Raw genomic sequence first — 27,517 nt, 5'->3', positions numbered from 1 at the left:
GCAGCCCTTGGCTCTGTAGTGAAGGTGCCACAGCAGACGTGGGGCTTTTCAGAAATAAACAAATTCAAGGGCAACTGCAGCTGAAAGGCCATTACATACATAGAATTTGGCATCAACAGGCAGGCAGATAGAGCATTCCTGGCTGTCTTATGCCTTAGCAAACAGATATTACATAATGCCTCCTTCTTGGCCAAGCAATGAGTCAATGGTTGAGATGAAGGGGGAGCTTTCTTGACTTCCATTCTCCACATGTGACCAGAGATCATGCCAGCTGTCTACACCCGCACATTTGAAAAGGTCACAACATCTGCCTGTCTCTCAGCACCAAGGGACACACTCAGCCCACCTTCCACTAAGGATTAACCAGGCTGTTTTGAGTTAAAATGTCCTAGATGGTGAGGGAGTGATGGAAAATTCAGACTGTCCCAGCATCCTCATATTCTGCCTCTCCATCCCCTCTAATCTTTCATCTCCTGCTGTTAAGGCTTAGAATCATGAACTCACAGAATTGCTCAGGCTGGAAAAGACCTGTAAGATCATCAAGTCCCAGTTCCCTCTGTACCCTACAGAAAAGCCCATACAAGTCAGTTCCCTTCCCACAAAGGAAATGGCCATGAGGCACTGTCAGATCTGGGCTTATACTAAGCCTTCTGAGGCCAGTAGAAATACTGGACAAAACTACTGCATTTTCTATGCACAGACTTTTTGGTGCTTTCCGTATGATTTTTAAACCATGAGTGATGTCAGCTTTCAAAGATTTGTCCTATATTTGAACCTTGCTCACAGTCACCCACTTGCTTAGCTGTAAACATGATTTTAACAAAGCCATTTCAACATCTTAGTTAATTTAGTTCTGCGGCCTTTCTCTTCCAGAGTGTGTAATTAAACTAAAAGAGCCTGGAAAAGCCCCTTACAGTAAATAATTTACAAGTTCCTCCCTGGGGACATTTTTTAATTATAACTCCACTGGTCAGATCTTACTGAATAGTCTGAAGATAGCATTCCCCGCTGAGATCCTGAAATATAATTAACTTATTCCTTTGGTAATGGTGTTTTTCCTTAGTCTATCTATTTCTTATGCAGGGCAGGCAGATTTGTTTATAAACAAAGTGGAGATTGATAGACTCTTTGTCACGAGAACGGCAATAATGGCAATCGCTGCGCCAGACGGGGGCACGTCCATTTGAGGGAAGATGATACTGTTTTGAAGCAATTTTTATAAATCCTACCCTGACAATCCAGCATGGAGAGATACAAGAGAGCAACCAGACAGCCCCGATTCCTCTCAGCCTTGGCAGCCTGCCTCGCTCCCCGAGTGCCACTTCATGCATAGCAAACGTAAATAATCCTGACGCGCCCCCCACCCCCCTAACCTTTGTGCTTCAGGAACACTGCTATATACTATCAAACTGACAGTGATTTCATGTTCTGTGGCAAAAAGAAAAACCCTGAGCGACAGCAGCAAGGCTGGGAATGTCAAATGAAAACTGCCACATTTATTTAGCTCCATGATTCTCAAGACAATATACATAAATATCGTTTTACTATCCCCACCAGCTAAATGTTAAGAGCTATCTGCATCAGCCAGGGTCCTGAAGCTCCCCCAGCCTGGCTGATGAGCCTTTAATGATCAACTCCTGACTCAGGAGAGGCTGGCAAGGAAAAAAGCACCAGCTCCTCTTGTTCCCAATGATACAGTACATTAAATAGTCTCCTCATCCTTTCCCGCTGCAGCTTGTAGCCAAAAGGGCAGTTTGGAGTGAAAGTGGGAGAGAATGGCTGCACGAGGGACTGAAAAGTGATTTGAGACACAAGAAATTTGGGGACACTCATTGCCTCAAGTCCTGAAAACCTTCAAAGCTTGCTTGCTTTTTCTACATCAATTAGTTCCAGCAACTCCAGTGAGCCCACAAGGACAAAGCTTGGTGCCTGTCTGTGTCTGTGCTGGATGAGGGCCTGTATTTTGCATCCAAAATCTTGTCTTTCACTTTGCCCGTCCTATTTTGAACTCTCACACGACAAAACCAAGTCCTTGTCTCTCAGCCCTTTGTTTCTGTACAGCTGCTAGTGCTGGCTCTGAAGCCCCTTCCCCATATGCTGGCCTTTCTGCACACAGTTGTTCACCTGGTGTCATCCCTAGTGAAATACCTACAAGCCAAGCAGCCCTAATTTTAGTGAATAAATCAAAGTTCAGACAGCAAGATCAAAAGTTAAGCCAAAGGGCTGCAGAGTGTTGGGCCTAATATATGCATTTAAAACATGTATCAGGTGCAGGTTCCAGGTTTCTGCTGTGACAAGCACTGGCTTCAGCGTGGCTTTTTTGATGTTGGTGGCAGGCCGTGCCATATGGCACAGTGCTGAGCCTCATGTGGTAGGTGAACTCAAGCAGCTTTGCAGACAAGCCCAAAAACAGGCCTGCCACACACAAAACCTGCCCCAGTGTTTCCTTTTGTTGCTCTCCATGTGCTAATGGAAGTTCAGAAGTGAAGAAGGGATTAAAGTACTGACACGGCAGAGATTGCAAAAGAAAAGAAAGGTCTGATTTTCTCATCACTTTTATCCCCCAGAGGGCTGGAATGGCAGGATTCTGTCTCCCTCATGTGAGGCAGTACAGCTGGCAGGGCTCAGAGCTGAGAGGACCTGGGGGACACTCCAGCACCAGCACCACTTCTGTCACCTCACTTTCTGCTTGCACCACCCACGGACACCCCTTTTGTTTGCATGGGTGACACAGTGTGATGAGCAAGGATGGAAGCTCTGATCATCACTGTTTTACTGAGCAGCCCACACTGCAAAGTGCTCCTCCCAGCTGCCTTGCCCAGGCTGCAGCTTCCCTGCACACACGGCTGGGATGCCCAGCAGGCCAGCACCAGAGGATCTTCAGCCCAGCCACATGGACCTTGGATGGAGGATGGAGAAGCACCAGGGAACACAGGCCAGAGGGACCTCAGTTGCTAAGCTTATGTTCACCCCAGAGCCAGAGGGTTTAAATACTTCCTGCAGTAGCAGAATGGAAACAATACTAAATGCAAGCACTCTGAGAAGAAAAGGTTCACAGGTACTGCAGGCAGGGTTTTGTTCACAAAACCGGTTGCTGTTGAGGAAGCCTTAAGGTCTTTCCACTCTGGAGGTGGTCCTTGAGAATTTATGGATTTTTTTAAAATGATGACACAGAATAGTTTGGTGAAAATAAACACACTGATTTATTGATTGAGGGAAGAGTTAAACATGCATAGAAAAGGTGAGGTTGCATTGAAGAAGGAACACGAAATTCTGACAGTTTGATTGATCCTGATTGGAAATACTGTGTTCTTATACCACAAGGATAGTGTGCAGAGGAAACTTTGTTTCTTCTTCTGGATTTCTATGATTGTCTTGTGAAGCAGAGAACAACCAACCTTCCACCCAACAATTTATTCCACCCATAAAACCTGCTCTCTGCAATTCTCAGCATCCCTCATTTTTTAACATAGCAACACACAGTATTCTGGGACATTATGAATGGCTTATGTACAAAATTAGAGAACTTAAAGTAATTCTGAATATTATTTTACCAAAAAAGAGCTGTCTCAAGACAGGGAATTCCTTGACCACATTTTAGACGACATTACAATCTTGTATTCAGATAAAGGAAAGAACATACCAAAGTTATGGATATCAACCTTTTTTTTCTTAACAGGTACTCCCTTTATTTTAAGACAACTGCAAGGAGCCAAGTAAACAGTCAAAATTACTGCATATACTAAAATTAATTAAGGCTTTTTTTCCCATCACCATTTTTTCCCAGCTTACTCTAAGATGTCTCCATCAATTTCTTGTTTTGCTCATGGATGCACACAATATTTAAGTACTAAGAACTTTTACATTACAAGTATCTAATTCCAGAATGGATCAAGTACTGTCATTACTAGACAGTTCACTTTTAAACCAGAATAATAAAACTGTTAATATCAAGAAGCTTGTACCTCAAAAATACTATTAGAAGACATGATCCTTATTGTAATAAACAGTCACTCTTGTTTGTATTGATTCTAGAATAAGAATTCACATCAGACATTTGCTAATTAGAAGCAAATCAACACAATCCTTGCTACTATTGCCACAGTTACACTGTTTCTTGAGGTTTTTTTCCCCAAACAAAAATAGTGTATTTTATTGGTCCCAAAGTCATACATGACAATTAAAAAAAAATAATGATTGATGGATATGACACCTTTTTTTGGTTGCTTGCTCTGGAGGTAGGTTGGTATCAAAACACTTTCAGCAGTCTTCATAAAGGATTTCATCTATTGGAACATCATTTTCTGTCACAGGCACTGATTCACAAATCTGTTCTCTAAAAGCCAAAGCAATCGTGTAAGGCTTTCCACGGGGATGTTTCATACATCTTTCAAGATAGGTATCATAATATCCTTTCCCTCTTCCCAATCTGTTGCCTTTTTTATCAAAACCAAGGCCTGGCATGAAGATAAGGTCAAGACCTCCTGCAGAAAAATGAAATAAGCATTAGTGGATGCCCTGTGGATTTCCTGATGGCTTGACTACAACCACATAACTTCAGACATTTGCAAGAATGCAAGCTTTGTGTTTTGTAAAATGCTTCCCTTTCTTTGATCAGATGAAAAATACTTTGAATACTAAACCTGTAAATTTACATTTTCATCTATCAATTGCATACTAGTTCAGCTGAAAAATAATTAGATCTTGAAAAACTGGATGGGAAAAAAACTCCTGCATTTTAACAAATTCATTTTATCATTTTAACCCCACACTTCCCAATACAAATTATTATGACTCTAAATCAGACAGAGACTGAACTCAGGGAAATTAAACACAGGAGGAATCAGAAAATAAAATGAACTTCAACATCAGATACAAAAAAAGGAAAAAAAGAATGAAAAGAAGACATGTAAGAGAGAGGGGAGACATCTTGACACCACTGTAAGATGACATGAACCTTCTCTTGACCTTCCAAACCTAAAAATCCTTGAATACAATATATTTTGAAAGTGGTAATTTGCCCTCCTATATCAAGATGAAGATTTGAAGGCTTGTCCCTTCATGATGTCAGGTTCCTTTTGTCCCAAAGGATTTTCCTTCTCGGCCTCCACCAATTTTCTCTGTTGTTCCAGCAGCACACACAGACATTCTGCTTGCCTGCCCTAAATATCCCTCCTTCCAGGATTGTTGTGAGATTGCACTTGATTGGAGCTCAAAATCAGTTAAAAAGCTCAAAGAAGATGCCTAAGCTGCTAATGGCCAGGACTGGCTGGTGAAACTCCAACAGAAGACCCCACCACCCAGCTCCAGACAAAAAGGCAAGAGCTCTTGCTTTGCTCATGTCCTGTCAGGGGATGTGGATCGGCACCATGCCAGGCAGCCAGCTCCATTCACACCAGGCTGCACCCTTGTTTCAGCTGATTCACATCACTGAAACTGTCTGCCACGAGGAGTGACCACCAGGCACGGAGGCTGCTGCACATCCCTGTCACTTCTGCAAGGCTGGCAGGTTCAGTGTGAGAAGCCTTGCATGGACATCCTCCAAACAAATGAGCTGGACTGGCCTGGTGCTGACTCCTGAACCCAGGAACATCCCACGTACTCCTTTCACAAAGCAAAAAAAGTCTTTTATTACTTGCTGCTGTAGCAGACAGACACTTAAGGAGAGAAGGGCAGGGAGTGGAAAGGCAGCACAGACTAAAAGACAGCTGACATGAGTCTGGAAAGAGAGAAAATACAGAGTCTCAGTCCACTGCTTCTGCCTTCTTACAGGAACAGTGCTTAGCTTTGAGCAGCTTTTCTGTGACCAGACTCTGCTCCTTCACCAGAGCTTGGACCTGGTCAGGTATTTTTCTGTTTTTTCCATGTCCACATTTAATCCTTCCTGCCATTTTGGGCTGAGCTGCTTTTAGTACATCTGAGGGATGATGCCCACCACTGAAGATGTGTGGGAGCATGTACTGGAAAAGCCAGAGAAAAGCAGAGTTTTTCAGTTTAGAGGGAATCCCATCTGAGATCACATATCAACTCCAAACTGCCTGGAAGAGCATGTTAACAGTTCACATAAGACCAACTTGTTTGCACACATTTCCCAGGCTCCAGAGATTTTCTTCAACTCTTCTGTGTGCAGAGAAGAGTCACTGACATGAACTCTCATCCATCATGATCTGATGTCTTAATTAGAACACTGATATAAAATATGCAAGTCAACACAGTGCAGAATGCTTAGACAACATCAATCTTGCAAATCCAGCATTGTACAGTCAAGAAGTACAGCTTTTCTAAGGAGGTCAGGGGAGTAAGGGGAGAGATTAGCCAAAGGACAGACTACAGAATAATATTGGTTGGAATAAAAAGTAGTCAGGGTGTTTTACCACACTGCAGTCAACTTTTGACTCATTGGACAGTGAAATGAGTGAAATAGAAAATGGCAAACAAAGAGAAAAAGAGGCCCAAAGGCAGAATTATAATCTCCCTGAAAAGAGATGCAATTTTCATGGTACCACCATGTACATAATTTTGGACATACCACATCAAATCCCCTCAGTTTGCTCTTGTCAGCTGTCAGGCCTATGGACTAGGACCTAGAAACCAGCCCCCCTGTTAGCAAGGTCAGGAACAGATTCTGCAGGTCAAATCCTCCCCAGGTTATTCCTACTTATCTTTTCCACAACCTGCCTCACATCAGCCTTGTGTAGGTATTCAGATGGCCCAGAAACCAGTAATTCCCAATCAGTCATGATGCACAGAACTAAACACACTCTGCCTCACAGTCTGCTTCAGCCGTTTTCACTCCAGGTGCCTCTCAAGACAAAAAGCAGGAAACATTTGCAGTCTGCTGCTGGCAGGAAGAATGCACACAGGGGGCAAATCTGCACAGTAAAAAGGTACCATTTCTCATTACATTTGTGTTAGAGACACGAAGAAGACAAGTCAGGGGAAACACTAGGGGAAAAGGGAAATGGCAAAAACAGTGAAGGGAAGAAATATATTTTCTGTGGAGTTTAACTGACAGCATCAGGCACCTCAAGTGAATTTAGATGTATTAAAGCACTGTTTTCCTCTGGGTTCTCTGAAGAAACAGGGACTCTTAACAAGCTGGCTCTCTATAATCATGGGGGTTTTATGCTGAAGAACTCAAACAAGCTTATGCAAATCTCAACATGAAGAATTATGCTGTAAATACTGTAATAGTTACTCTTATATTTTTCTTCTGTAGAGCACAGCAATACTGATTTGTGTTGCTTTGACTCACAACATGTTCTCTGATATCCATGCAACTCACACTGCTCAAGATTTAAGTAAAATGTCTTTCAAGACTTCTGGTAGAAAAAATGACCCAACTAACCCTGCATGAAGCCCAAGGGCAGTTCAAACAACATTAGTCCCAAATCCTATATCAGGATCTAGAATGGATAGCAGAGAGATGCATGGAGTAAATGTTTCCCTGACATGTAACTTGGGGAACAACAAAACCTATTGTGGTTCTGTGGCAGTGTGGGGGAAGAGCTGTCACAGGAAGAGAGGTGACACACAGATGAGACCAAGATTGCAGACACTTAAGATTGTTATCAGCTCTGAGGGTACATCAACAGGATGGCAGCTGTGGATAAGAATATGCCCCTTGTGGCATGGGGTCCTCATGCTCCCCAGCTCTCCCAGCCCTGAAGGACTGCTCTCTGCCACTCAGGAGTGTGGCTTGCTCTGTCCTCACATCCTACAGCTCTTGCTCTTACAGCCCACTGTGTGAAATGGCATCCTTGTCCCTGAGAAGAAAGAGCAGGTACTTGAAAATCAAACACCACATCAGGTGTTTTAATGCCTCATCAAACATGTTAAGGGAAGTCTCATGTTTGACATCTGCCCATCACCTTGCAATGCCCACTGTCTCCCATGTGTCTGTAGACATTAACTGGTGGTTCTTGGATCCCCAAGGGTCCTATGACCCCATGCCAGGAGCCCAGAAAAGAACATCCACAGTCAAGAGAGTTTTGTTACAGGTGAGTTGTGCCTCTGCTGGAAAACTTGCATGTGGTCTGCAAATTGCTGAAGGCTGAAAACAGTCTCAAGCAACAACATTTTGCTCCAGCTTCTATGGAGAGAATATCCATGGTTCTTGCACACTTTAAGCTACTGAGCATTCCAGTAAGGTTAGTAATTATGATGACAATCACCTAATACTCAGTGTATCTATGGCATAAGCTTTTGTGGCTACAGCTCTTCCAATGGTGTGGCACGATGCGTGAAATAATAACCCTGACTTATCTATCAGTGTGGGCACACAGCCATGCTGACACGGCCACACAGCCTTCATTTATACTGCTAAATGCAACACAGCCAGAAAACAAATTGATTTACAGGATCACAGGTGGTCAATACCTTAATTGTCAGCACAGTGTCTGGCACTGCTGGACCAGGTGACACCCATGACTGCTCCAGGGGATGAGACTGCCATGTGCAGTAAAGACAGAAAGGTACAGGTCTGACTCCTCCAGACAAAAGAAGAGAGGCCAAGTTCTGTGTGGTGTGGACAGGACTTATCTGTGCCACTTAGCCCTGTGTTGTTTGGCAGCGTAGATGCAGTCACAGCTTCTGAGCCTGTCCTGTGGGTGTACAGGTACACTCTGCACTGACACCCTTACAATGATGTAGACATACCTTATGTCACAGAGAAGCGAAATGTCTGGCCCAAGGACTCAAGAAATGTGTGGCAAAACTACATTCAAGAGGCAGGTGTGCAAGCTGCACATGCTCTGACATAGCCAGCAGACCAAAGCATTAGCATCCCCTCTGAATGTTTTAAATAAGAACACACGGTTTCATTTCCTCTAGGCAGCCGCAGTGAACCTCAGTTTGGCAGTGCATTTCTCATTACCTTTCATGATGGTATCAGGTTTGATTTGTTCCCCAGGGAAGGATTTTCTCCTTGCACCTCATTACCTCTCTTCTCCTTAATCTGATGTTCCTATTTGAAATGCCAGCCGGCATTTTCAGAAGTGTTCTTGACAATGGTTAATTATAGAAGGGTCCATCAAACTGCACGGATACAGGTCATGTAAAGACTGCTGGGGACTTGTTCTGCCCTCAGAAGGAGCAACCAGCATGGCCTCTCTCCTCCCAGGTTCGAAGGAGCTCCACCAGCCCGCTGTCACCTGCTGTGTGGGGTCATTCATCTCCCCCTGCACAGCGTGACAGTCCTAATGGAAGCTGAAACTGAAATACTCTGTCATCCCAGCTTCTCATCCTTTGCTGCCACTTGCTTTGTGGGCACAGCAAAGCACCTGGGACCCATCAAAGCGGGAGCTAGGACTCTTTTGATCCTCTCCTCAAAAGCACTGACAGAGGATGGGGCAGAGGCTGAGCTGCAGCAGCTCCTGTGTGCCTGTGGAGAACAGCAATGTGCTCACACGAGCCATGCTCACAGCACAGATGCTGTCTGAGCCTACAAGAGGTCAACAGTGATCAGCTCCATGTCACTGCTGCTGCTCCTCACAGCAGCAGCTGTGCAGTTTGAGCCTCCCCTGAAGCACAGGAGTTTGTGCATTGTTTACTCCATCACCACAAGGATGGCTGGATCCTCACAATCTGGTACCTCGGGCAAGAATGAGTTTTCCAGTGGTTGGTTTTGCTCCACACACACCTCTATCATGCTTTGTTCTGATGTAAATGATTTCATAAGATGCAGGAGCAGAAGAACCAGGCCAAGAACAGCTTTCTGTTTAAAGGAAAGAGTGTTCATGTTGCTGTGCACGCCATAAACAATGTCAGATCTGTGCTAAACCTCTGCTGAGCTCATTAGTCATTGAAAGCTGTTGATTACAAGGAATGAAAACTTACTTTGGTCCTTTTCTGACCTAGCAAAGACCACAATGGATTAAAAGGCAAGCCCTATTTCAGGGAAAACCTTACTTTACAGAATGAAAAGAGTGCAGTAACCATCTGCTGCCCCCAGATCTGCTACCCTGGCAAAGAGGAAAAAAATAACTCCATCACTTGATCCTAATATCTAAGTATCAGTCTTGGTGACATGCAAAGTATGAGCCAATGAATTGGAATAACTCAGAAATTTCTAATTAATGGCAGAGTCATCACTGCAACTTTAATTACTGTCAGCATTAGCACAGTTAGGCCTTTTGGGTAGGTGCACACTTTCAACACATACTCTATAGAGCACAGGTCACCATCCTGTTGTGTATTTGCACAGCACCTAACACTGTGGTCTGAGTTAATCACCAGATCTCGGGGAAAACAACTCCACAAAAGTATTTCACTAATGCTGCAACAAAACAAATCCCTTCCCTTTTATGGTTTCTCTTAGAACATCCTGGGTGCCCCAGCACCGCTCCTGAGGTTGCCAACACTTACTGTTTCCTTCAGACAAAAAGATTTCTGCCCTTTGGAAAAAACCTGGCCTGGGTTTTGAGCACAGCATCTCTGCTCTTACCCGTTCTTGGTGTAAGATCAAAAAAGGAGATGCCAGATCTGTTCACTACAGACCTGATCCAGACCCTGCCAAAGTGAATGGTTCCCAAAGGGCTGGGATTGCTTCCAGAGGAAACAAGTTCTTTCCCCCATAAACCCCTGGAGAAGACAGACACTGTTATAGGAGACAAAAGGAGACAAAAGGAGACAAAAACATTATCCTTTGCTGCAACTCATAAACATTTGAAAAAAAGGCATTCATCCAAACTCAATGATGTGCATGTCCAGTAACTCAGAGGACTGCAGACATAAACAGCAACATTGCTTGCCTTGACTCAAGCCAGTCTGCTAAAATACAAATACAATCCCTTAAAAAGAAAGGAAACTTTTAGCTGATTATTCTTATTTGCTTACGTGATACATTGTCAGAAGCTCAGTGTGAATTTTCATTTCCTTGGAAACTCAATTTGCAACATAAAGGACCACATTGTCGGTTGCTCTAAATGGACATTGCCCCATTGTCTGCTCTCTGCACCCACCTTGGGAACTACAAGAAAAGTATCCCGTATTACTGACACGAGATTGAGAAGAATGAAATCTTTTCTTTTGCAGATATGTTGTGTTGGTTGCTCATAAAAAGCTCTCCTTGAGTTCTCACTTTCGAGTAGCCTCCTTAAGATCCCAAACAGATACCTAACAGGACTAAAAGTTGTGTTTCATATTAGAGTAAAGAAAAAGCTAATTTTAAACTGCAGGCAGTAGCTTTTTCTCCGAGTGTTTCCCCTGTGAGAACACCTTTAATTGTGCACTACATCACTTCAGCAGGACATACTGTTTTCTACCTATTCACAGACACCTGTTGCCACAGAATCACAGATTACTCTGTTGCAAGGGACCCACAAGGATTATTGAGTCCAACTCTTAAGTTAGCAGCTCACAAAGGGATTGAACACACAGCCTTGGCATCACAGCCACCATGCTCTGACCAACTGAGCTCATCTCAGGGTGTTGCTTCAGAAGGAGCCAGAGGAGATACTAACTTTAACCCACTACAGGAATCTAAAATTGAAGTATCACATCCAAATCTCACAGGCTCCATCCACAGCCTCCTGTTTGGGACACACCATTTAGTCCTCAAAACCTCAACTTCTCCAAGGAGAAATGCTCTTAGCACCAGGGGTAATTGCTTTATTTTCATTCTCGTGTCTGGGAATCACAGGCATTAGGAAGGTTCTGTCTCCTTTTGTTTTCCAAAGAACATTTTGCACACCCATACCCCACCTTGTCCAGCCATACAGATGCCAAGCAGACTCTCCCCTGCAATCCCAGTGCCTCTGCCATTGGCATGAGAGAGACAGCTTCTGTTATTACTTCAGTAAAATATTTTGCAGAAAATAAAACCATCAGCAGAATCTACAAACAAGCACTGAGCAACTCAGCGTTTATCTGTCTACCCATCCATGTCAGTGCCTTGTGTCAGCATGAAACATTGGTCCTCACAGTTCACACTTGCCCTGCTGAACTACAGCATAATAAAATATTTATCTGACTCCCTGAGAAGCTACATGATAGCCATCACTCATAAAGGTTTAAAACAACTGAGTGGCAGCCACTTGCCCATTATTAAACCTCAAAACCACATAATAAAGCTGCTTGATCAGCTCCTCTGCTACTGAGCTGTGCTCAAGTAAATAACTCTGATTTTGAATTAAACCAGAATCTTGCAGGTTTAGTGCCAATTCATCTGATGAGCTGTGTTGCACAACATCAGCTGTAGTTTGTCAGCCCTGCTCAAACAGATCTATCGTGCTCCACAGATAAATGTCCTTTCATGTTTCACCAGAGAAGCTACTGTACAAGGCTAAGACTTGTGTTCCTGGCTGCTTTCACGATGTGGAAATGCTGTGTGAGGCTATAAACATCATTTCCCCTGAGGTTTAACTTGCAGTAAGATGGCAACTAGAGTCTCATTTTCAGAGTTACACCTAAAAGAAAATTTGAAAAGTACTTTTCTTTTCCACTATTATTCATCAAGCCTGCATAAGCCCTGTAAATAAAACATGATCATTCAATGCCACCCACAAAATGTCTGGCTTTGCTAATTCAGAGTAAAGGAAAAAATAGCTTAGGACTTCCCAGTCATCAGTCTGTGAAAAATGACTTAATCTGGTTTTGATATTCATATATGTGAGCACAGTCTGATTGGGAAAACATGGGCAATCAAAAATGTTTGGTTCCAATGATTGCACCTGGATTCTCCTGTGATTTTAAACCACCAAAATACTCTGAAACCAGATGTACCAAGAAGCAATTCCAAAGAGACAAGAAATGGCATTAGAGCCACTTTACAGCACATCAAAATATCTTGTTAAATCAGCAAATGCTGACTACGAATTTGCTCCTTTAGAGAAACTCACAAGGCATTGATGCTTGAACTGTTTATGTGGGAATACTGCTTCAGCCTAAAATACAAGGATCCTTGTGTATCTTTATGTTTTTATGGGAATTTCTTCATGGTCTTATCAGCTATACTTCCAAGGTGTTTGCCTGAGCACTCATTTGAATACTCCCACTGGATACACGTACATGTCTTCACTCTTGGTCCTCTTTTGCATACTTCTCTCTGGGTATTTTTAAGTCAAAATAAGACGGGGTGAATCATCTGGGGTTTTTTCAATACTTTATGCATCATTATCAATATTTCCAATACCCTTTGACTCACTCAGCAGAGAGCCTATGATAAAATATGCAGGATTACTCACAAAATATAAACAGGTGAGACAACAACTTCCAAGTCAGTGGAAAACGTGGCCCCTGTAAGGAGTGACACCACTTGATGGGAATATCAGGCTGCTTACAGGCAGGGTTTATTGTACATGCAGAGTCAGCTGGTTGGGAGGTGATGGCACCTTCACAGTTGCTGTCAAATATGTTAACACCACAACAGCTGAGAAATCCTGCTTCTTCCATTACAAGATTTTCTTTTATCTTTTTAAGCTTGCACAGTTTAAAAATTCTGGCTCTCCCTGGAATCCTATCCCTCCCTCACTTCAATCCCCAATTTTTATGGGAAATTAGGCTGGAGCATTTGCTCTCCTGTGTGTGAGAGAGCAATGCCTGGATGAGATTTTAACTATAGGAAAGCAGCCGAAATGACACCCATGCTCCATGGTAAATGTATGGAATGCTGACACCTGCCGGCAACAGGCTTCATGTCACTCCTGGACAGGAATCTGCCCTCATCTACATCCCAAAAATTCATTCCCATCTCTCATGCACAACAGCCAGCCCAAGCAGGCACTGAGTTCAGCATGACAGCAAACATGAAGACCCAGAGCTATCCTTACACCATGAAACAGCAGCTCAAGTGTCCAGCTCCTTGAAACTCTCCAGCTCCAGAGGCTCCAGTTCTGGGCCAGTCCAAGCAGTTTCCCACCATCCAGGGGAATAAATGCATGTTTTGAATCTCAGCAAAACCAGCAGGGATTAAATGTGCCAGAAAAACAAATCTTTTGTAGCTGGAAAAGTGCTGACCTGATTTAATAGCCCACTAAGCTGGCAGTACACCAATCCTAGGAAAAAGAAAGGGAAAAAAAGTCACAAATTTCTGCTAGATTCATGAGCAGAATCTGCTCAGCAGCAAGTATCAGTGATGCTACCTGGGATGAGGGGGTGAGGGGAGAACAGAGCTGGGCACAAGGAAAGGCAGCAAGACTGTCTCCTCTGGCACCAGGCAGCTGCAAGGAGGGCTCAGCTTCTCACCAAACCACATCTTCAACCCACATGCCCCACACAGGTGGGCAGCAGGGAAAAGCTTCCTCTCCTCTTCCCCAGTGTGTGCACAGAGATGAGCTTGGTGCTGGGTCTTCCCTTCCAAAACATGAAAATAAAGGGAGACAAAGATGTCTGTTTGGATAATTACTGCAGCCAGAGATACTTGCATATTGGCATTTCCCCTGCATAAGTTGAACAGACTCCTGCCACACTCTAGAAATGAATTTCACCTCTTATCTACCTTTCAAAGACTCCTGTCTCTAGGAAACTGTATGAAAAAAAAAAAAAAAAAAAAAAAAAAAAAGACAAAGCTACTGTTCATACTCACCGGAGCAAAATTAGCCCTTTGAAACAAAACCCTTGAGAGTCACTTGCAGGGACTTCAAGGTCCCTGCCCATGCTGCTTTCACATCTCTTCAAACTTTAATTGATTACAGCAGAAGTAATCTTTTCAGTTGTTTTGATGAGTTTTCTGCAAGAAGGCAAGTGTGGATGTGACACTTAAGATGATTACAAGGAAAAACAGTCTTTTAAAGCCTTAATGATCTTTATGGAAGCAGAAAGCTGTAGTGTTCCAGAGCTCTCAGCCTTTCAGGTTCACTGCAGGACACCCTAGCATGGGTGGTATTAAATTAAACCACACGGTGCTCGTGGTTTAGTCTGCACAAGGGAGATGCAGGACATAAGGACACCAAAGGGCATTACAAAGCAACACCATATAAACACATGAACTTTTGCATTTCAGAGCATTTTTTAAAAATATGAAAAAAGGTCTCTGTATTGAGTAATATCTGTTTCTGAACAGAAGCACTGGGAGAAACTCAGGTGAAAGTGTCTGCCTTCACTTAGAAAATTAAATGTTGATTTTTGAGCTGTTTCAGAGAGTTCTGGAAGCTGGTGCAGACCTCAAGGGAAGGGCTGAGACCAGCTCCTGGGGAGAGCAACCCCAGAGCCAGGATGGAGTCACACATCTTTCAGCTGAAGGGTGGGATGCAAAGAAAAAACCCTGAGGAAAACTTGCTATCACCTGAAATGTTTTCTTTCCAAGAAAGCATTTTCCTAGCTCTACCTGCTAAGGAAAAAGCTAGATGGAATAATACAAAATTATTTTATAGATCTTTACTAGTGGAAGAGGGCCTTTTGTAATGATGTGTTGTTGTGGAATACTGGTATGGAAACCAGTAAGAGGTCTGCCCAGTGAGCTGATCTGAAAAGCAGTGCTATGGTACATACAGAAAGAATTAACATCTCCAGTGCCAGTACATGCGTTTCACAGTATTTCTCTACCTGGGCATAAAATTTTCTCCCAGGCATCTTTTTTTTCCAGAATAACATCAGAGAGATTGTAAATGTTGAAAGAGCAATGGCTGGAACTCCTACAGAAAAACTTCACTACAAGAAAAATAAAACAGTCAAGGTTTGATAGAAAAGAATGCAATATTCACAGTAAAGGTGTAACTAAACAATGAATAATAAAAAGAATGTAACTCAAACATCCTTACTTAGTTCTCATCATACAAAAATGAAGTATCCCTTGAACTGAAAGCAGCAAATTTAAAATGAATACAAGGAACATAATATTTCACACGTCGCAGGAGCATAATATAATATTAACATAATAAGGAACATAATATTTCACATTACAACTAACTAACCAGTACAACTCACAGCTGTCGGAAGGCAGCAGAGCCAAGGGCTTAATACAAATAAAATCAGATGCTTAGAGGAATGCTCCAAATGTCTGCTGGAAAGAGAAACCAGAACATGTTTGTAAGGTGATCATCTGGGGACTGCAGCTGCAAAGGAAGGAAGATCCTCCAGTCATTGCTACACAGCTCCAAGTTGTGAGATTTCCTGACTCTTGTAAAACATGTGATGCAGTATTGCATGTTCAGATCCTGAACTGTGATGGGAAGGATCCTCTCTCCACAGCAAGATTCATGACCAGAATGTTAATGCCTCATTTGCACTGGATTTTGTTCTTCTTTTGCATATCAAAAATACTATGGATCATTGTCTCCAAACAGAAGTTCATTCCAAACTTTAAATCATTTTATTAAAAAATAAATTGCATTAGCAGCTAATCCATGATTTTCAATTTTGTATTGTGCCATGCTCTCAGGTTTTCTTTTTATGACCAGTGTAAAAAGATTTTAAATTATAATCTATCCCCTGACATATTTTGTACTGCAAGTTTTAATCAAGTCTCCCAGAGGAAAAGAAAATCTAATAGTACCTTCAATCACTTTACAATCTTGTTTGGAGTATTTTTTTGGTTTTTTTTTTCCTAAGCAGAAATATTTAACATCTCTGCTTTTCATGTACCCATATTTCATTATTCTTGATACATTCCTATCTGCATATAGCTCGTTTAAATATTCCCAGTTACCTCTGAGCATTGTTTACTACATATATTTTTTCAGAATGATTAGCATCATTTTATATAGTCCCATTATGCCTCCATGGACAGCTGAAGTAGGATAATAGACCTTCCCTATGCTTCAAGCCATATCATTTTCTACTCACAAGTGTTTTTTATTTCTAAACTCTAATGTGTTTCATCTTTCAAAATCCTCTCACTTCTGGTGCATGTTTTTGGGGGGGCTGGGGGAGGAACCCATTATCCTTTTTTAAATTGCATTTTATTTTGCAGCTCTAAGTCAAACCTATTCCTCTTAAGACTGTGCTGCCATCACTTCAGTCACACTTCTCAAGAACTGTGCTAAAATTTGGAATAACTAAGAATACTGATGGCATCACAAGGCCATCAGTCCTGGCAGCAAATGCAGAATCTTTGAATGCATGAATAAATAGCAGAAATTTAAATACAGGTAAAAAAAGAGTTTCTTCAGACAAAAATGCTTCTGCAGGGCAAATCCCAATGGCAAAGTTTCAAATAGGCTTAATGGCCACTCAGGAATAATTTCAAACTACTTGAGGTTTGGAACTGTAGCCTAGAGGTAGCCAGCAGCTTCCTTGCAAGAGAATCATGTTCCCTGGCATAAACCCTTATAAACTAAATGCCACCACACAGGTAAGCTGCCCCTGTCTGTTTCTGCTACCAGCAGGCTGCTGTAATTTATGCTACAGCAAGTCTCACAGTGCTCTGGAAGTTAAAAGGGCAGAAAGATAAAACTACCTTAACCTTAAAAGCCAACATTCAAAAGGTTATATGAAAACAAATCTGAAAAGAAGTTTCTGCTAGGTATATGTTAGTACTTACTTATTTTATTTCAAATTCAGATATTTTCTTTTTTATTAATAATAAATTTTTACTGTCATTGAAAGCATTGATTATCTAGTTAATATTTCACTAATTATCTTGAAGTTACAACACAAATTTTGTGATCAGTAGGCCACCAATTTTTTCAGTGCTGAAAATACCAGAAGTCTGCAAACTAAATTACAAAATACAACTTAAATTCTTAATACATTCATTTCTTAAAGCAAAAATTAATTTGCTGTAGTTGAGTAGTAGCAGATAATTCAGCACTCCCCATTATATATATAAGATGCTATATTGTTAAATGCTGACATTTTTCAGCTTGGTTATTTATGCCAAACTGAGATGGGGGCGAGGAGGTTATGTTTGTTTTATTCCTGCAAAATGGTTCACTGGTTTCCAAGATCACAGCTAGTTTAAAAAAAAAAAAAAAAAAAAAGGAGAGAAGCTCTGTTGCTCCATGCCTTGCAGCAAGAACTTGAAATCTTACTTGTAGCACCCTCACTGGTGATGATGTGGCTTTAGCACTGTTCAAACCCATTTGAGCCAGTCTTATGCAATGCTGCAAATAATGTGAAGAGCTCCATAGGCACAGGCTTAGGAGAGACATGTCAGGGTGAGTTCTGTGGCTCTCTGAAGATGCCCCCCTCCCTGTACCACTACTGGAGTCACATCTGCATGGCTGTCCCCACAACTCTCTGTAGGAACCTGTGCCATAGGAGACATTCTCTCCATCCTGGCTCCTCATTGCCCCCTCCCCACACTCATGGCACTGATCTGGCCACAAGGTAAACTGGATCCACTCATTTGGGTTCAAAAAATCCCAACAAAAACAGGAAAGGGGAAAGGAGGGAAATAATCTTCACCCAGAGCAGCAGGTTGATCCAGCTCACCAGAGAGAGGCAGGAACAGGCTGAAACCACAAGAAGGGAAAACTGCTTAAGCTGGTATTGGTGCACAGATAGAGCACATGGAGCTGCAGGCTCAGCTCCTCCTGCCAGATCCATCTCAGCTGTGAGGACTCCAAAGGACTTTCATTTTGCTGACTGTTGCTATTCCTGCTGTCTGGGGCAAGACTGGGAACTGAAACATAGAAGGAAATGATGACTGAAGTTTCACTGAGACTGTTTTTGGCATGGCACCCATTTTCACAATCCCTCATCATCAGCTTCCTTCAATTGCATCAGTCCAAACTTGTGTGGTGGTTCTGTCTGAGAAGAGACTTCTGCTGGTGCTGGGTTACTCCTAACCAAGACTGGTTTCCCAGTATAGGTCCCAGCGTAGCTGCAGTATAGGTCCGTGCTGGCACAGGAGAGGACGGGTGAGGACCAAGAGGAGGAGAAAGGACAGCAGCTTATTTAATCAGGCACTGCCCAAAAGAAACAATCACAAAACTATGTCTTTTGTACTATTTAGTGGGAAAAGTACTATAAAACAAGTTTTTCTAAGCCAAGGCAAAAGAGAAAGAAGCCAGCACAGTGGGGAAGGAAATGAGTAAAGTGGGATGGAGAATCTTGTATGTCTGGAAGCAGACAAGTGGAAGAAGACAAAACACATGATCTCCTCCCTTTTGGCAGGGATAAGCTATTTATGCTGGCCCAGCAGCCCCTGAAATGACAGGCTGGGACTGAGAGCAGGAGGAAGTGAGAAAAGCCAGAGAAGGACACTTGAGGAGGGAGTTTCAGAGAAGCCAGGCAAAGAGCAGAAGGATGGAAAGTGACATTTTAGTGGTAGAGAAATTAAAGCTTGAAAAAAGAGGTTTAGTTCAAGGCTGAGACAAATCTGGGAAATTATTGTTTTGGAGGGAAGAGAGAAGAAAACTTAACGTTGGAAAAACAAGCAAAAGAATGTGTATTCACTGGTGGCAGCTCCTCTGCACAACTCAGTCTGCAACAGCATCCTGAGCTTCTGCTGCTGCTTCTCCATCAGCAAATACCACTTAATATCTTTAAGTCACTGAATGGTGCAGTGATGAAGAGTCCATAGAGAAACGCAGATCTCCATCTCCATCCCAAGGTTTGAATAATGCACAGTAAAGAGGCCTGCAGCTCTAACCTAGGCAGGGAGAAAACAAACCACTGAGCAGATGCTTGTTAGAACAATCATTAACAGCAAGCAGGGTTCATCTTCTGCCTCTTTGAAAGGGCCATTTCTCTCGGGTACATCTGTGAGGGAATTCACACCTGAGGGACAAGGACCATGTAATAATGTACTGTGACACCAGGGCAGAATTGACAGAGATTAAGAGGCTGAATTAAGTCTGTACACATAATCCCATTTCTTGCATTTCTTAGAGAGGCACATCCCAATCTATTAGAGTAAGCAAGCTTAGAGCCATCATTTCTAATAACACTTCATTTTTTGGCCAAGAAAACTATTTAGGCCAAACCCCTTTCTCTCCACCATGCAGGTGAGTGTTAGAAAGGATGTTTATAATTTATTGCACATCTTCAGCTACCAGTCAGTAGTTAAGTTATGAACACTTAAGCATATTTTCTCAGGTCCAAGCCTTCCAGCTGAGATCCCTGGCCACATGCCTCCCTTCAAAGAAGCCTCCAAGAATTTTACCATATGGAAACACTCAACCTATTTTTTTTTTTTTTTTTTTTTTTTTTTTTTTTGGTGTCCCAGTAAGAATAATCTCTTTTCAGAGGAATAACTTAGCTTTTCCCTCATAGTTCTCAGAGTGGGTCTAGGTAATAATAAATAACATTACAAATGAGGAAACCCATGTCCAGCTCGATGAATCACACCACCTCCCTAAACCACACTGAAAATGAAGCTGCTGGCATAATGTTTTTTAAACTTCTGTAGGAGTACTGATAAAAAGCAAACACGGAGTACAGTTTTATCTGATTTACTCCTTCCAAAGTTGTGCAAGGTTTCTACACTTCTGTAAACAAATACTGCCTGCCTGGACTTTCATCAGCAGTATTACCTTGGGCAAAACCCAGTACCAGTGCACATTTATACTTCTGATGGGCAAGGATAAAAATGGGAATTGGTACCTGTTAGGAAAATGTACCACTGGCTTGCCACAGAAGTTGTCTAGGTCGTTTCAATAGATACAGCTGGAAACGAACCAAGTCACGCACCTACACACACCCCTACTCCAAAATATCTGAACAACTTCCATCTTTGTTCTTTCTGTTATTGTGTCCATATAGCCTAACAAAAGCAAATTTTCACATGCCAATAAGTCACCCACACGTGGTAGAGAAGATGACAGACTTTCTCATACCACAAAAGCAGTGACTTTTGTTTATGACAACATGGTGTGATGTGAGTACTGCCAAGATGGAAAGACGTAAACCCTGGTCCAAGAAAAAAAAGGATCATCTCCAAAAGGAGGGCTTGTGTCTATTCAACACTGCCCATGAGTGCTACCAAAGACTGGGAAAACCCTATGCAAAAATTATACCTAGTCTTATATTTCAGCTATTCTGAACAGTAACTATGCCTGAAGTCTTAAGGACAGTGTGAATTTAAGCTTTTTGTCATGCAAAATGAATACACTCAAAAATGACATGGCTTATTTATGTACCTGCAGGCTATTTCTTGGAAATTACATAGTAATTTATGCCAGCCATGGGAACATTACTAATGTAACACCATGTTATCTCCTTATAACAATGTAAATGCCTCAGATCACCAAAGTATTTGATAACATCTCTAAGATAAACGTGCCATACATGCATCATTCCAACAATGGAGGATGGATGCAGCAGCAAGGCAATTTGCATTCTTGCAAATGTACCAAAGTTCAAAAAAGATAATAGATGACAAAAAATATAGCAAAAAAATATAAAGATATACTGAGATTAAGTGTGTGTTTCTGTGGGGACAAATTAGTAGTGTGTGTCTGATGCTGCAACAGTGGAAAAAACTAAACTATTTCTCTAATTTACAAGAACTGTTCTAGGATAAAGGACCAAATCCCAGTCCAAATGGCATTATTCCAAAATTACTGTACAAACAGTACAAACAGACTAATATTGAGTTTCAGGCAGAACAAGTCTGACATGGACATACATCAGTTCTTATAGCTGGTCTCTTGGCACCTCTGTGTAGAGCACAGGAGCTCTTCTGGCATTGCTCTCTGCCCATAGCCTGCTGCAGAGAAGGAAGCAGCAGTTCCAGAACAAGCCAGGTTCCAAAGTGTGTTCCTGCCCACCCCATTTCACTGACTGGCACCCACGTACATCTCAATGCACTCTATACCTGGAAGTCCTTGCTCCCATCACACCTCAAATTTTGTGTTTACTCTGTGATGGCTACAACAGACTTGCTAACTTCAGCAGTTCACCACTAGTACAAAAGCTTGTCCAGAGTGCCTGAACTAAGCTCAGTCAACAGAACTCTGGGTATTTTTTAGGTTACCTTCAAAAGTCCCTAAATCCCACCAATATACACAATTTTTTAACAAACACTAGAAAAACATCAAACAGTGCTAAATATTAAATGTAAAGAAGATGATTGTATGAAGCAGTGAAATCCCTTGCTAGCTAAAATGCAGACACAGAAAGGATTCTGAATTAGGAAAGAGGTAATGACCAAAAATAAAAGAGAAGCAAACATGGTGCAGTGTTCTGGAAAAGTACATTGGCATCCCAAAGCAAATACAAGCCCAAGTTCAATCAGAGTCACAGAAATGCAATGTTCCTTTATCAAGCACTAAAAAGCTGGCAAGTGTGTGAGGTGTGGGAGCTGCCTGAATGGTGAATTTCAGCCTGGAGAATATCTTCCCAGGCTGAGGTTTAAAGCATGAGTTCAATATGAGTTTTCAATTTATAAGATTAAACATTTCTGCAGATATTTCAAGAAGACATTAAAGTGTTTACAAAAAGCATGCAGATAGTGAATACAAATACACAAAAAGCAAGCTTGTTTACAAGCAGAAGCTGGGGAATTTTAGGTTAAGAGAGAGGTTATTTGGGGATCAAAACATACACACAGAAGTTTGATCTTAATTAACTTGTACCTTCTCAACCCTATGAAGAATCCAGTGTCTGAGACAGCATTATAAGATCAAAATTAAAATGTGAGAGAATGATGCTAGAAAAGACTGCAGGCCAAGAAATTCCTTTTATTTCCAGTCTAATGTCTCAGTCCAGAGAGCTGTTCTATAAGGGCAGGCTCCATATCAGCACTGTGATTCATCCATGCAACACAATTTGCAGGATCAAAGATTTCAGAAAATTCTCAGTCTATGGGCATCACCTGAGAAGCTCCCAACCTTTCAGGCAGTATAACCCAAAGTTCTCAGGGTACATTCTAAACCTGTGAATCCCTGTGACTTTCAGTGACAGAATAAGCTACCCCCAGCAAGCCTCTCTTTGCTTTAGAAGCCTCCACATGACGCTGGCTGAGACTGTGCTGAGGATGTTCATGGATCTGACCAAGAAGATTATTTATGTGGAGGGCTGAGTTTTCTTTCAGCTGGATCAGTGCAGTTGTGTTCCTGCTCTGCTGGCATGTCATTGGGGTGCCACAGGGTAGAGAAAAACAGGCAAGAGAAAGGAGCATCTCTCTATAATGCCAAAAAACAAGGTGTGACATTTAATTTCACTCTTGCTATCAAAGTATTTCCTACCGGCCTCCAGGCTACTCCTGCTCAACAATCCCATGATGCAGCAAGAAAATACTCACCACCAGCAAGAGCTTCCTCTCTTGCAATGTCATCATCACTGGGCTGAAGAATATTCCAGGATGTCAAAGCAAGTGAAGAAATGTCTTCAGCAGATGATAACTTCAGCATGTCCATGTGATTGCTCTGAGGTTTGTAACGGGGGATGAAACACTCCTTGCCTTGCTTAAAAATGTCCTTAATGATTTCTTCTGTCTGGACTTCATCTGGCATGCTCAGAAAGATTGCAATTCTTTTGGATTCTTGGTACTTGGGATGGTCAATCACCTACATGGGAAATTGATACAATTGGTTTATGAGAAGTTTTTGGAAAGATCAACTTATTTTCATTTAACACAAAACTGGAGCAAAATATTAGTTGAAAAGGGCAGAGGTACAAACTTTGATGGATCATAAACAGAATAAACTGACTTTGTTGCCTACTTCAATATTTCTACCATCAGCAAAATCAAAATAGGCAAATTTTTTGCATCTAGTGAACTAAGCACTTCATCACAAGTTTGGGCCAGCAAAAAAACAATTTTGCAGACAATCTTCCAGTCCCATAAAAATCTGAACCATACAGTGCAGACATCCTCAAATGCCCAACATCACTGCAGAAAGATACAGCAGGACAGAACTGACAGCTTATGCAAGCCATGAGGGTTTAGCATTCCTTTTCTTCCATCCTTTTTACAGACTGTACCTCTCATCTGGGCCTGGCAGAACAGGAAGTGCCTCAATGATAATAACTCAAAGGAAAATCAGCACCAGAGCGGATGGCTGCAGAGCACAAAGTCTTCCAAGAACAGGCCCCTGTTTCTTTTCTTAACCTGAATGTCTTCCCTCCAGCAGGACAAGATGTAAGACTTCAAACATCACCTGCTTCTAACAGGTGATCTTATTACTGCACATTTTTCAAAGCTCGAAGGAAAGATGGCCTTGCCATTTTTTGCTTTTCATGAGACTCTGTGCTAGGCTTATAAAAGGCTGAATATAGGAGGGAAAATAAAAAATGCTTATATGGTGAAAAAGTGTTAGCAGACTCATACCTAGCTTGTCTCTGCCCATTCTAGACTGAATTCCACATTAAAATTTGAAAGGAGGCCTGAAAAGCTTGTATTCTCATTCTCTAACACCTTATATATTTTGTCACTTACATCTGGACAAAGCAATATAAATGTGTCCCTACTCATTTAAATGTGGTTTACTCTTATTCTACACACTTGCACAAAATCTGTTTAAAATATCAGACAATTGAGAAATTCTCTACAGAACAGAGATCACCAGATGCCCTGCTCAGTATTTCTATAACTGCAGGGTAACTCACTCTTATGAGCTTTAGCCTTTGCCCTGGCCTTGTTTTGAGACACAAATGTCCACATCTGAGTCAAGATATGGTTCCCACTACATTTTCCATTTTCTTTCCATCACAGCAGTTAAAAACCCAGGTGGAATACTCAGAAGATAGATGTGATTTTTTAAGGGAAAAAAAAAAAACCAAACACTCCAGACTAAATGATGGTGTATGTGTTGCTTGGCCACAGAAACCTCTTAACAATTCCAAACCATATTTTATTTCCTTTTCTATCTGCCTAACCCAACGCATGGATTTTTCCACAGGATTAAGCTCTTAAAAGAACAAAATTTCCATGGTTGCTTTTGCTGCAAAAAGCAGACTATTTAGTTCAGCTGCAGACTCCAGAAAACATCTGTGGCTCATGTTGAGGGCCTCCAGAGCCAAAACCACTCATGGGTTTGGTGAAGAGAGAAACTGAGAAACTGAGACACTTTCAGAGATGGGCTGTGTGCTGTGGGCACCACAGAGGTCCCATCTGCTCTGATATATCCAGTAATGCATTCATTAGGCTGTATAGGAACAAAAATGAGGTTGAAGATGTGAACCCACATGTGAGCAGGAAGACACCATTTCAGATGTTCTCAGAATTGTGTAGATGCTCAGTTTCTGAGAAAACTGAAAAAATTTCCATACTTAACAAATATTATCTGTCCTTTGTTCACCAGCTGATAGCATTTTTTTTCAGAATCAGAGCATGCAAATAGCATGACTTTAATCATGAACACAAGCATTAAAAAGAATAATCATCCAGAAGCTAATTAAATACTGGTGGTTAGGTCAGCCTGTGAAGCTATTTCATTTTGAATTTAAAGATTATTTTGAAATGAGATTTTTCCACTAAAAATATTACTCAGGTGCTATAAAACAACCTGCTCACATTTATTAGCATTTTACAAGCACTGATGTATGTTACAAAGCTACATTTTTGGCCTTATCATTCCAAATATTTTCTCAGCCTGTTTCAAAATTTCTCCATGCCTGCTGTAGCAGCCACCTGCCATGAGAAAGCCAACTCTACTTTCTGCCACTTGCACAAAGACACTCAATCTCAAGCAAGCTCAAGATTCTCAATTTGTGTCAAATTAAGAAAATGGCAAGATAATATCAATTTATGTTATATTTCCTGATGCCTTATTTTAAGCAAAACAAAGGCTGTATCTTTTAGAGTGCTCTCACTAGAAGAAATGAGCGCTGTGTTGCTGTGTTTATCAGCAGCAGTTAGACAAAGGCTGAGGGCTCCTAAAAATTCAATGCTACATGGGCTAGGTGCTTAAAAATTGGTTGAGGACTCTGAATTTTTGAAGGGGATGCATGCCAGTATTTGTTGAAATTCAAGCGATTTAAGTCTAGGATGTTTGATTAATAAAATGCATTATCATGAAGAGTAGTACACTGCATACAGATATGTTTTTAAAAAGCATTCCCAAGAAAAAAAAGGTTATGTAAATTCCAGTTAAAACTTCCTACAACTTAAAGTTTCTGTGCTGCCACATCCCACTCATGAACTGGCTACACATTAGTAGTAAATGAAGTCTATAAAATGATTTGAAAGCCTCTGGCAGGAGAATAACCATATAAATGTAGATCATCTAGAAGTACCCGCTGGTGCTGCAAAAAAAATGAGGACTGTGCTCTATTACATGCAGTGACTGCAAAATAAAATTTTATTATGTTTATTAAAATGATAAAATACATCTATATAAAAACTGTGTAATCCAAACACAAACAGGACATTTCAAAAGTACATACCCATATCACTCTGTGCTAGGATACCAGTTAGGCAAACCCTGCTTGATACCTTTTAGAGTGTAAAAATTATATTAGAAATAAAATTGTGTGGAAGAAACACCGCTGGAAGATACAGAAGGGAGATGACAGCACATAAAACAAGAGGCCAAATCAGGCAGTGGCTGGGTTTTGTATGTATGACCAGAGCCAGGCTGGTGTGAAATGTCTGAGATAAACACCAGCCACCACCCTCAAGGAGACACGACTGGGGCATGTGGCAGTCTGCCCACATTGTCCCCAAAATCCACAGGTGAAGGGTGACCACCCATGGGAGAAGTGTAAACACCCACGGGAGAAGTGTGAACAGACACGGGAGAAGTGTGACCACGCACGGGAGAAGTGTCCCCAGCATCTCAGGGGTGAAGGGTGACCACCATGCCACTCTAGGGCTGTGTGTGACACCGCTGCAGGGTCAGTGTCCCCTGCACCCGGGGCTGTGTGTGACACCGCTGCAGGGTCGGTGTCCCAGCACCCGGGGCTGTGTGTGACACCGCTGCAGGGTGCAGTGTCCCAGCACCCGGGGCTGTGTGTGACACCGCTGCAGGGTCAGTGTCCCAGCACCCATGGCTGTGTGTGACACCGCTGCAGGGTGCAGTGTCCCAGCACCCAGGCTGTGTGTGACACCGCTGCAGGGTCGGTGTCCCAGCACCCATGGCTGTGTGTGACACCGCTGCAGGGTGCAGTGTCCCAGCACCCAGGCTGTGTGTGACACCGCTGCAGGGTGCAGTGTCCCAGCACCCGGGGCTGTGTGTGACACCGCTGCAGGGTCAGTGTCCCAGCACCCGGGGCTGTGTGTGACACCGCTGCAGGGTCAGTGTCCCAGCACCCATGGCTGTGTGTGACACCGCTGCAGGGTCAGTGTCCCTGCACCCAGGCTGTGTGTGACACCGCTGCAGGGTGCAGTGTCCCAGCACCCCGCTTTAGCCGGTGCCACCCGCAGCTCCCGTCACCCCGGCTCCACCGGCCCCGCTCCCCGGCGCTGCCGAGGAAGGGCCGAGGGCAGGGGCGGGCTGCGAGGCGGAGCTCACCCCCGCTCGGCGGAAGGGCCCCTGAGTCACGGTTTCGATCACCGGCGGGGCCTGGAAAGTCCCGCCGAGCTTCCCGGCGAGCCGGGCCCTGGCCGTGCCCGGCTGTCCGCACCCACCTTGCGCCCGAGCAGGCGGGACTGGCGCTGCTTCTCGGCCGCGCCGAGCGCCCGCAGGCGCTGCCGCAGCTCGGCCCGCAGCTGCCGCTTGGCCGCCCTCAGCGCCGCCGCCATCGCGCCGCCGTCCCGGGCGCGCTCCATGCGCGAGTGCGGCGGGCGGCGGCGGGGCCGGGCAGGGCG

The 27,517-nt window shown here is 42.8% G+C and overlaps 1 protein-coding gene across 2 annotated transcripts; it reads right to left on the bottom strand.

Annotated features, from left to right (window-relative positions):
* Nucleotides 1-3,179: 3,179 nt before the first annotated feature.
* Nucleotides 3,180-27,478, bottom strand: MTHFS (methenyltetrahydrofolate synthetase). Of its 2 annotated transcripts, none has more exons than XM_077785916.1 (3): nucleotides 27,338-27,478; nucleotides 23,069-23,333; nucleotides 3,180-4,484 (listed from the first exon to the last, which is right to left on the bottom strand). In XM_077785916.1, exons 1-3 carry the CDS (start codon nucleotides 27,476-27,478, stop codon nucleotides 4,261-4,263), a joined length of 630 nt encoding a protein of 209 aa, XP_077642042.1. In that variant the 3' UTR covers nucleotides 3,180-4,260. The 2 variants fall into 2 exon arrangements, with proteins under 2 accessions (XP_077642042.1, XP_077642043.1); XM_077785917.1 differs by lacking the exon at nucleotides 3,180-4,484 and adding an exon at nucleotides 17,405-18,502 and having other exon boundaries at nucleotides 27,338-27,452.
* Between the last annotated feature and the right edge of the window lie 39 nt (nucleotides 27,479-27,517).

Source organism: Lonchura striata, chromosome 11 (assembly GCF_046129695.1).
Source record: "Lonchura striata isolate bLonStr1 chromosome 11, bLonStr1.mat, whole genome shotgun sequence".
Classification (NCBI taxonomy): Eukaryota; Metazoa; Chordata; class Aves; order Passeriformes; family Estrildidae; genus Lonchura; species Lonchura striata.
Note: the sequence above shows the minus strand (reverse complement) of the source record. Positions and strands in the feature narration are given on the sequence as shown.